The following is a 12,148-nucleotide window of genomic DNA, read 5'->3' as shown; positions in this document are numbered from 1 at the left end:
TATTTCGAACTTTATGGGATCTGATCCTCAAATCTGAATCCATATTTAGATTATATGCTTTAATTAGTCCGTGAGAGTAGATAGTGTTTCCAAGCCATGGCACATTTCAATAGGCCAAAACAAAATGGCAGCTTAAAAATCCAGCGATGTCACAGAGGGCTGACCAAAATGGCTGACCGCCATTTTGCCAAGGCTTATTTTTGTTTTTTGTTATGTGCACCCCATTAGTCATCTTCATAAAGGGTCAAACATTCAACCCTAGATGTGACATGACACTGATGTCATGCACATAAATTATCGTGCCTCATCACCTCCAAACTAGGATGACGTCCAGGTGGCACTCAGGTTTTTAAAGACTGAGATTTATGCCTTTATGATCATGAATAAACTAGAACGGGCACTCGGTAGAGCGCATACCTTCGCCGCAGCTACTGTTCTGTACTTGGCATGGGAGTGTAGGGAACAGAACAGTGAACAGTTTGGTGCTGATTTCATGCAAATCGGATAAGAATTGACCGAGTTATGACAAAAAACGCACATTTTCCAAGGTCGTGACCCCCCTGACCTTTGACCCGATTGCTCCCAAAATCTAATCAAATGTGTCCCGTATAATAACCAATCATCCCACCAAATTTCATGCAATTCGGTTGAATACTTTTTGAGTTATGCGAATAACATACACACACACACACACACAGACATACAAATAAATACACAGCGATCAAAACATAACCTTCCGCTTTTGCGAAGGTAATGAAAGCAGTCGTCGATCCAGATTTAACTCTTGTTATGGGCTCAGCAGGACAACAAATTGTTTACTCATGACTATATTAAGCTCATTACTAAATACAAATCGTACACCCTAACTTGATGAGTCAGCAGGGCACAGATCAAGTCCCATCACAGCACTTGCTGCATGACCTGTTAGCAGTGTCATCTGCCACAGAGGTTCACACATTAATATGCAGGTAGTGGACACAAAAAATGGAAACACCAATGTAAAGTCATTTAATAGGGCATTGGGTTGTTTGGTGTTCGTTGTTTGGTGTTCCTTATTTATCCAGGCATGTCAATCTTTTTTTGTCCACTACCTGTATAATCCGATTCTGATGTTCCATACTCGATATACAGAGCGTCGGTGCTGCCGAAACAGTTTCTTAGTAAGGTTTATACTGTGTGGGTTTCCTTTGCCTTCCCAGTGTTGTTTATCCGTGCTCTATCCTTTTAAATGCTGAGCATCAAGCAAGGAAGCGGCTCAGACCACTTTTAAAAAGGTCTTTGGTGTGACTCAGAGAGGATTTTAACCACAGACCTCCACACTCAGAGCGGACACTGTACCCATTACACCACCGAATGTGGTTGGTTTGTACAATAAATATGTTATTCTCAAATGTCTGTCTGATAGACTTGAGGTCAGGAGGCATTAAAAAAAAGAAATTGGTAAAGGTTTTTTCTTTTTCTTCACTGAAGCCTGTCACGTGATCCTGAATGTTTCATATTTATTTGTTTTACATTCTTATGACACGTGTCAACTGTGTTTGGATAAGGAACATCCATTTCCTCATCACTGATGTTCTTACACACCAGAGCTGAAGGAAGAGTAACCACCATTTCCAAACAAGCTTTTGTGAAATGACTGTCCTTGGTTATCAGATATCATTTAGCCTCTTTTTTTTTTTCAGGCAAGATCTTTCACCAGAACAGTTTCACCACGCCTCCTTCTGGTTTCACCATCAATTTTTGCAAAGGGTAGGATTCTGAGAAAGACTTGTGTTCTTGAAGGGTGTTCCCTTCAGATCGATTATTACGTTTTCACAAGAGGTTGAGTGTAGTGAGCACCGAGCGGCCTATCAACGATTTCCTATAATAAAAAGGCGTGTTGGGGCTGATTAGCCCTTCCAAAGAATATGGTGGTACGTTTATTTGGTTACTTATTTGTACATCATATTGAAAAGTTTATTGAGCCGTTATTAAATCTACAAAGGAAATGTGTATTTTTCTTAATTCAAGAAAAACAGAAATCTGATGTGATCGCAGAAAACGAAGTTTACAGCCTTCCCTTTTGCTAATGATTGTGCAAACTTTAACCTCATCGAGAGAGAGAGAGGGGCCCAAATATCTGTTATTGTATCAATCTCTATATAACAGGTTCAGCTTGGCCTGTTCGGGGTTCCCATCTGAACACACAGCTCATGATACTGAGATCTCTTGTTCAAATTCCGAAGATTGTTCATTCATAAATTCTCCTAACATTATCTGTGATTCATGTTAAAGTACATTTTCGCTCTTTCACGAGCCTCGATCTTGTATACAAAAAAAAAAAGAAAAAAAAAAAAAAAGGAAAAAAAAAAAAAAAGAAAAAAAAAAGAAAAAAGAAAAAAAAAAAGTACATATATCTATGAATGACTAATGTCTGTATCCTCCACGTTATTTATGTCCAATGTACATAAGCGCTTCAACGAGCCTTAATAGGTCAGATCATTGTAGAAAAAGGAAAGACAAAAGCATTCTTGAAGAAACTAAATTTGCTACTTTTTATTTTCAGATCTTTGGTTTTCTGTAAATCTATTAATGGATACGCTTCAGATTATGTTTGTAATACAGTTTCCCCCACTGATGGCAGTTTAAATTATCATCAATAATACATACACTACCAGTCAAAAGTACCAGTACACTACCATACACTACCAGTCAAAAAAGAACACAAGATGTGAACAAAACTCTTACAAAAGATATATCTGCTTATCTACTGATAATATATTGTGCTTCAATGCATCTTCCTTGTGCGAAACGTAGGTTGAAAGCATTTTTTTGAAATAGGTCGAAAAGTGCAATACAAAATCTAAACTGAAACGCAAAGTTAATGTTATTAACATTTAATCTCAGGAGCAAACACTGTTTACAAATACCCTGCTCTGTGTGGAATGAATGTTTGTGCTTAGTTTTCTTCATATACGTATACATATACGATATATATATATATATATATATATATATATATATATATATATATATATATATATATATATATATGTATGTATATACAGACTTGGCATTTAATATGGAATATTTTTTTTGTGGGGGTGAACTTACTTTTCAAGATGTCTTAGAACCAAAAGTTCATTGGAATTATGTTGAAATTATTCTAGATTTTGTAAATGTGACCTGTAAAAGAAACAAAAACCACATTTGACATTTCGAAACAAATAAATTGATCCTTGAAAGTGATGTAAACTGATATCGAACTCAATTCACGGACAGTACTGTGTTAAACTTCTGTACGTTTTCCAGAAGGATCTCTTTATTTTGCACATTAGCCAAATTTTCTTTCAACAAAAACAAAAGCTAAGTTATGACTGGGATTACGGACAGTAAAATTACAGTTCAGTACTTCGTGTAATCCCCACGAGCATTCAAGAGAGCACGTACACGTCGAGGCATGCTGTTCACGAGATTTGACAAGTTTTGGACAGGAATCGCTTGCCATGCAGTGACAATATTCTGCTGCAATTCACGCACAGAGGGAGGCTGCTGGTCCAAGTTGTCGATTTGACGTGTTAATTCTACACACAAGTTCTCTATCGGATTCATATCCGGGGACATGGCAGACCACTCCATATGCTCTACACCACGGTCAGCAAGAAAGTGTTGGATCATGCGAGCACGATGAGGCCGTGCATTGTCATCTTGGAAGACAAAGTTTCCTCGAAAGGCTGCACGAGCAAATGGAAGCAATGTTTCTACCAGAATGACCCTGTACTTGAACTGGTTCAGGTTTCCATTCAGAACAACCAGGTCAGTTTTGCCCCCTGCATGAAAAGCAGCCCAAACGGTCACCCCACCACCTCCAGCTTGGACTCTTGGCATTATACAATCTTCGTTGTGGGCTTCATGCACTTGTCTGCGCACTCGGATGCGGCCATTTTGACGATAGACCAGAAATCTAGACTTGTCACTGAAGGTCACATGATTCCAGTGTCCTGGCTGCCATTGACGGTGCTCTCTGGCCCACTGCAATCGGCGCTGGCTGTGTTGTCTGGTCAGGCGTGGCTTTCTCAGGGGACACCTGGCACGATAGCCTGCTTGAACCAGTCGTTGGTTGAATAGCCTTCTGGATACAGGCACATTTGTCAGATGCTGCCACTCAGCCCTAAGCCGATTAGCTGACTTGGTACGGCCATTGCAGACTAACCGGTGAAGCTGGCGATCATCTCTCCTTGTGGTTCTGCATGGACGTCCTGGCCTCGGTATTGGAGTAGGGACACCCCTCTGAGCATTTCGTTTCAGGATCTTTGACACCTGACCTTGTGTGATGTCATACTGCCGAGCAATAGCACGCTGTTTCATGCCAGAATTTCGTAAAGCCACCACTTCATGACAAACAGCATTGTCAAGTTGACGGACCATCTCCAGAGGAAGCGGCAATAACTTTTGTAGACGTGCAGCAGTTGTTTTCCACTAATACAGAACGCAACAACCCTTATATACCCGAATGTGAAGCCAATCGTCAAATGTACCTGTCCTTACATTTTGTCACGCCACCTGTGATATAATCCTGTTATTGACTTCTTGCTGCGAAAGACAATCAGTGACATGGTTCTTTCAACAAAGACATCACCGAAGGGTAAAAGAAACTCACCAGATTGATATACTGAGTGCAGAAAGTAAACCCAAGTCAAAAAAAAATAATTTCCATATTAAATGGCAAGTCTGTACATATATATATATATATATATATATATATATATATATATATATATATATATATATATATATATATATATATATATATATATATATATATATATATATTGTTACAGACGCGGTTGTGGATGTTAGTTTACCGAGCGGTTTGGTATGACCACGTCTGCACAGTTTACCCGATTATGCTCGAACGTTGACTAGTCGCGCTACGCTAGATCAATGAAGGAAAAGACACACGGCTGGATTAAAATGACACGACACCAAGGGTTCAGTTCTCAAGACCTCCGGAGGAGGTTATATTAAGGCGGAAGGTTAGATTACAACTACAAGAGGGACATCATAGAAAGACAGGCACTTAGACACACTTATATTAACCCCAACAGACGACAGATAAACGGGACAAGGCTGACTCACACGGGGATTGATGGCAAGGAAAGGCAGGCAGTCGATGGCTCCAGGTGCACCTGGGCTCAGGGCAGAATCGACCCGGTTCGGTCCGGTCCAAAGATGCGGGGAGGTATCGTCGCGCTGGGGGTGGCGGTGGCTTCCTCTGCTCTCCGTAGTTCAGGCGCATCTGACGTCACGTCCGGCAAGTCGCTGCGTATATCCGGCGGGGAGTGACACGCCCTCGGCTCGTTAGCTCCGCCCCAGATGGAATCGGCTCGTTGCTTCTCATTGGGTGCGTGCGGGGGGGGGGTTACCGGCTCCGCCCTTGATGAGGGGCTGACAGGGAGCCCCTTCGTGGTAACCCCGTGGAGCGCATGGTCATGGCGGCTAACCGAGCCGGTGTGAGGACGCACACTCCCCCCGCGCGCCGTTGTTGTAGTTGTTGTTGTAGCTGTAGTTGTTGTTGTTGTTGTTGTTTGGGGAAGAAGATGGGAGGAGGTATGGGAAGGTCCTAAACTCACTACTGGTGCCATACAATCACATTCTGGTGCAACGAAGAGTCATAATTAATGGAAACGAGTCCTTAACTGACATAGACTAAGAATAACTAGCAAGATGTCCGAAAGTTGTCTACGTGAGATGCGGTGGACCTGGGCACGACATTTAATGGGGGAAAAAGGGGAAGGTCGGTTCTACAGAGTGTTGTTTACAGACAATGGGACTAGGGAATGGGGGATTGGGGATAGTTGGGGAGTATTGGGGAAATAGGGGAATATTTACAAGCGGATATGGAGGCCAAATTCCATATTCGCAACATTGCACCCTTCTCTACCCTCGGGGCGTCCCGACCCGATAAATTTTTACCTAGTTTAGTGTGGCACTCAGATGTAGTTCCCACTACTATTAACTCTACCCTGAGTGCGACAGTTTTACAGATATTCACAAATGAGTAAATATGTCCCCCTGCGACGTTGCACCCTTCTCCTCTCAGAAACACACCCACAGGATAACCGAATCCGGAAAGAATCCTCAAACTAAACATACAGCCGGTAGGGAGCATCATTTATACAAGACTACACTGCTATTTACACTACGATCCAGGACCTGTTTTTTTGGAGGAACACATGCAGATGTTATGCATAGAGAGAGCACGCATGCCAGCATCGATACACCAACCCACGAGTGCTCTGTGGCCTACGGCCTTTAATAATGTGCAGAGCACCCCTTCCAAACACCAAAAGCACCACCCCATCACACAGTCAGCACCATCCGGTGCAGTCACCATTGTTCAATGAATAAAAATAAATTCAACAACCCCTAACCCTGCAGGTGTCTCTTGCTCTTCGTGTGGTGCACGTGGCCTTCTGGCTTCTTTCGAAAAATAAAGAAAGGCGCCAACCGCGTCCATTTCTGTATTGTGGCCTTCAGTGGTGTCAACTAAAAGTGGTTCACCTTGTATGGCATAGGTGCCACGTTGACCCATAGGTCCATCCATGGGTGGTGCTTGGCCGCATAAGAACTGCGGTCCATGGTGGGTGGCCACAAACATTGCGGTCCATATGGTGTATCGATCCAGGCAGCAAGCAGCGAAAGTGCAGGCCCACAACTGCGAAGCCAGCACCTCTCTCTCCTCTCTCTCTCTGCCCCAAAGCCAGATCCTCGGAGGTGGGAGACAAAAGAAGCAGACAAGTGAGTAAGGTGGTAAGGGCACAAAAGTGCACGCAATGTAAGGTAATGCACACTGGGGGCACATGGGAACCAGGTGAGCCAGGTACGTTCCTACCGTACGCCCCCCCCCCCCCACCAGGTAACCTACATGGCCCCTCCCTTACCCCTTACTGCATCCACAAAACACAACACTACCCATAAACATCTACTTTACCAATCAACAAACGTCCCTACTGTCTTCCCCGTTCCTCCCATAAACCAAATTCGTCTTCTCTCCCTCCTAACCAATCAAATTTGCCATTTTCAACTCTCATCAAAATTTGCCATCTCCAACTGAACATCACAATTTGCCATTACCAATTCATCATCAGTCCCTCCTAAGGAGGGAGAGATGGAATCACCCCAATGTCTCATCCACGTCGTGATGCGTCTCACAAATCCAACAGCAGTCCTTACTTCCTGCAACACAAAACAAAGAAAACACAGGTGTGGAGTCATCATCATTACCACAGGTAAGTGGCTGCGTATGGTGCGACAGGTTCATCAATCCTAACTATTTCCTAATTGACTTTAACAACTTTACACTACCCGGGGTCTTTCTCCGGCCAAACCATTGGCCCTCTTACACTATGGGTTCTAAAAACCAATTCCCATTGGCCAAACTGTGGTGCTTTTCAATTTGGGGTCTCACTCCCCCGATTCATCTCCCGGTGCCCTCGCACAATTTCTGGGCTGTGGCGTGTACCTCTCCCAGCGGGTCTACCCACCTGCACACCTCCACCACTGCAGTTGCCTCCGAGCTTACCTGCTCCTTACCCTAACCTAACTACCTGGGGAAGGCCCTCTGGCGCTCTCCCCACTCGGTGCCCTCTCTGGCACTGGGCTGCCCGATCCACACCCGGGATTCTCAGGCACCCACTCACAACTACCGGCTCCCAGAGCCCACCTGCGGCCTCACCTGGCCGACATCCTCACAGTGGTGGAGTGCCCAACCAACTACACGCACTAACAGGCTACACGCCCAGCCATTTCCACAACACTAATGCACCCATCCTCAATACCATTCTGTCACCCGCACCACAGATGCCAATATCCAACCACAATTTACCTGTACCCTCTACCTAACACTTACACTACCCGCCCCGGGTACTCGTGAAAGGGGTCCACTCTTCCCCCATCCACACCTTCGCACCATGCACACCACTCCGTACCACTTACTCCAACTCTCTCCACACACCTGTACTTGCACACCTGTGCTCTCACACCTGGTGCCACCTGCACCCTTCTCTCCCCAAGCGCATTCGCGCTGATCCACAACACTCATTACTCACACACTGCTCCACACACCTGTCCAGTTGCACACCTGTGCAATCACACCTGTCCAGTTGCACACCTGTGCAATCACACCTGTCCAGTTGCACACCTGTGCAATCACACCTGTTCCATCCTCACACACACACGGCATCTTCTCATCTAACTACTCCCCTCTGAAACTTGCGCTTCCCAGTCGTCCCTTTAAACTATGGCGCTCCCACGTCATTATCATCCACACTAAACTACCTGCGTCCCCACTACAGGTATCAGTCACTACCTAACCTTATCGTCACCTAATGTCGTCTTCGCTAGATCCCTATCAATATAACCTAACCCACCCGGGCTAGTTTTCACTGCCATCAACCCCATAAGCTATTGCTCCTTTGCCCCACCATGGGAAGGGTGGCAGGGATGCCACCCTTACCCACCGGGCCCATCGCTCACTACCAATTTTGCACATCAAATTTCAACAAATTAAAAATTTGCCAATCACTGCCCATCATCTGCCAATCACTACTGCCAATCCCTTGCCAATCATCAAATTTTGTTTTTCTCTAATTTTGGGGCCAAAACACTAACCTCATCACACAGTCTACTCACTACTGCCTCTCGGTGCGCCAATTCCTGTCCAAAGCCCGGCTTCGTAAAGCCGAGCAATGAATGCGGGTTGTTCCGTGCCAGCGGCTGGATGCGTCCGGCATTCGGTGCAGGGACGGGGGCTTACCCGTGCCGAGATCCCACGCACCATCTCGGCACGGAGCCATCCAATGTCCCGCTCTCGACCTGCCGGCACGTCTCACCAAAAAGTGGTCGCCATGACGACCCTTTCTATCGGGCTGCCAGCTCCGCCTAGTGGAGCACGGACGCGGCCGTTCAAAGCGAGGCCCGGCACGCACCGAGGGCCCGCTTCGGCTAAAAGTCGACCTAACCTCTAACCTGGTTACCGTCGATGCTTCACCTGGATTCTTACACCCCGCAGCCCGTTCCTTGCTCACACATCCAGCCGTCTCCATGCTCCTCGTACCTTTCCTTACACACCTCGGTACACTCATTCCACTCACAGCCTTGGTCACACACCTGACCACCGAACACCTTGGCACACATTCGTCACTCGCACACCTCACCAATACACCTCTTCGCGCCCCCTCCTCGGTCACCTCCTCTGTGACAATCACAGGTGTGCCCTCACTCGCACATCCTACCACGTGCCTCACTACCAATTCCAGCGTGCATTCCCACTCACGCTCTACCATTCCAGGTGTGCATCCTTCCATCCCAGGTGTACATCCTCGCTCACCTGTCACAACCAACTCACTCTCCTTGTCACTCTCACTACTCTCACCTCCATTCTTGACAGCGCACTCACCCTTACTCTTGACAGCGCACTCTTTCCTCATGCACCTGTCCGTCACACACCTTTCTCGTGCACACTCTTGCGCACACTCTCCCGTCACACCCTCTGTAACACTCACCACAGGCGTGCATTCTTCCTTGCCTTTGACAGCGCACTCTTTCCCCATGCACCTGTCCGTCACACACCTTTCTCGCGCACACTCTCCCGTCACACCCTTTGTAACACTTACCACACCGCGCTTCCATGTGCCCCCTCGCACACGCGCTACGACCGACTCACTCTCGCCAGCACCCTCACTCCTTGGCACGCACTTTTTCCTCACACACCCCAGAGTCGGACTTTCTCGCACACCTCCTTTTTCGCACACCAGACCTGTCGCACACTTCACCAACGGCCTCTCACGAACACCCGGGTCCATCTCGACCCCCAAGCTTCTTAAATCCCCTGGCGCATCATACGCACGACCATATTGGTCACCACTTACACCGGGTCCTCTTCCTCTTCGCTTCTCCTCCATCACCTGCGAATCCCTCATCCGGTTAATGAGCACATCATCACGATCCAAACACAGACTTTGGACCAATTCTTTTACTTCCTCCTTTATCTCCTTCTTATCCCCTCTCCGTCGCTTCTTAATTTCGCTCACCCCTTCTTCCACTTCTTCTAATTTCTGCTTCACCTCTTTTATTCCCCGGTACGTCTCCTCAAGCTCGTCCTCTAAGGCTACCTTGACCGTTTCCATGTGCGTCCTCACCTGCCGGTCCTTCGTCTCCATTACCTCTATCACCTCGTCCAGCCTCGTTGTCAGTCCCTCACGTACCATCTGACATTCCCTCTTCGTCGCTACCAAGTCATCTTTTAGTTCTTTCTGTGTCGCTTTTAAACCTCCTAATACCGCAGTGTTCCTTTGAACCTGCTCCACTAACTCCGTCTGTCCCACCGTCAGCTGCTCCACCTCCTGCGTCAGGTCCTCTATGCCCCCTTGTAACTTTACAGTCCCCTTTCTCACCTCCTTCTCCATGTGCTCCTTACAGTGCCTCACCTCCTCGCGCACTCCTCCGACCTCCTCACTCACTCCTCTTCTGATCTCCTCTCCCATCACTTGCATCGCCTGCCCAGATGCCACCCTCATCTGCTCCATTTCCTCCCTGTGAGCATCAAGTTTAGTTTCTACCCCCATTCTGACCCCCTCTATCTGCTGACCCATTTGGTTAACTTCCCTTTCCGCTTGGTCCCTCATGTCCCTCAATTTGCCTTCCATGGTGTTTTCTAACCCCTCTAACCCTTTTTGCATCCCTTCCATTTGATTCTCTTGAGCGGCCATTCTGTTTTCTACCCCCATTAACCCCTCCTGTATTTCCCCTAATCTATTGTCTAATTTCCCAAATTTCTCGTCTAATCCCTTAAAATTATTGTCTAATCCCCTAAAATTATTGTCTAATCCCCTACTGGTACCCCTCGCTTCGTCCCTCATTACCCCCATTTGGATTCCCATTACCCCCAATTGCTCACTCCGAGCCCTCGCTTCGTCCCTCATTACCCCCATTTGGCCCTCCAATCGCTCACTATTAGCCCTCATTTGCTCACTATTCTGGGCCATAAGGGCCTTCATTTGTAGAAAAAAAAGGTTCAAATCCACCAGGGGCGCTGCCACGGTCGCGGGCGTGGACGCCGTGGCCATCTGCGAGGCGCCATTTTGCGCGCCCGCTACTTCGTGCGTGACGGCGCTATTTTGCGAACCTGCTACCCTCACTGCTTCGCTCTCCTCGCGTCCCTCAATTTGGTCCTGGACCGACCCTGCCTCACTCTCCACTACCGGACCCCAGCCGACTTGGTCTGCCATAGCGCGACTTTCAAAATTCGGGTTTTTATTTCCGTATAACAAAATCAAATTTCGCCGTTATAATTTCGTCGAGCGCAGTAAACGCGCTCCGGATCGATTCTACCTCCCAAAGTTTGGGCCTAATAAATTTAGTCCCGGGTCCGAATCCCACTCCTGACACCAATTGTTACAGACGCGGTTGTGGATGTTAGTTTACCGAGCGGTTTGGTATGACCACGTCTGCACAGTTTACCCGATTATGCTCGAACGTTGACTAGTCGCGCTACGCTAGATCAATGAAGGAAAAGACACACGGCTGGATTAAAATGACACGACACCAAGGGTTCAGTTCTCAAGACCTCCGGAGGAGGTTATATTAAGGCGGAAGGTTAGAATACAACTACAAGAGGGACATCATAGAAAGACAGGCACTTAGACACACTTATATTAACCCCAACAGACGACAGATAAACGGGACAAGGCTGACTCACACGGGGATTGATGGTAAGGAAAGGCAGGCAGTCGATGGCTCCAGGTGCACCTGGGCTCAGGGCAGAATCGACCCGGTTCGGTCCGGTCCAAAGATGCGGGGAGGTATCGTCGCGCTGGGGGTGGCGGTGGCTTCCTCTGCTCTCCGTAGTTCAGGCGCATCTGACGTCACGTCCGGCAAGTCGCTGCGTATATCCGGCGGGGAGTGACACGCCCTCGGCTCGTTAGCTCCGCCCCAGATGGAATCGGCTCGTTGCTTCTCATTGGGTGCGTGCGGGGGGGGTTACCGGCTCCGCCCTTGACGAGGGGCTGACAGGGAGCCCCTTCGTGGTAGCCCCTTGGAGCGCATGGTCATGGCGGCTAACCGAGCCGGTGTGAGGACGCACACTCCCCCCGCGCGCCGTTGTTGT

The 12,148-nt window shown here is 47.5% G+C and overlaps 1 protein-coding gene across 1 annotated transcript in view; it reads left to right on the top strand.

Annotated features, from left to right (window-relative positions):
- The first annotated feature begins 1,821 nt into the window (after positions 1 to 1,821).
- The window catches only part of LOC137439253 (uncharacterized), a 35,282-nt gene continuing 24,955 nt past the window's right edge, over positions 1,822 to 12,148 (top strand). The window contains exon 1 of the mRNA XM_078767975.1: positions 1,822 to 1,913. Coding sequence (XP_078624101.1) covers positions 1,908 to 1,913 — 6 coding nt within the window. The 5' untranslated portion in view covers positions 1,822 to 1,907. The remainder of the gene's footprint in view (positions 1,914 to 12,148) is intronic.

Source organism: Myxine glutinosa, chromosome 14 (assembly GCF_964187855.1).
Source record: "Myxine glutinosa chromosome 14, kmMyxGlut1.1, whole genome shotgun sequence".
Classification (NCBI taxonomy): domain Eukaryota; kingdom Metazoa; phylum Chordata; class Myxini; order Myxiniformes; family Myxinidae; genus Myxine; species Myxine glutinosa.
Note: the sequence above shows the minus strand (reverse complement) of the source record. Positions and strands in the feature narration are given on the sequence as shown.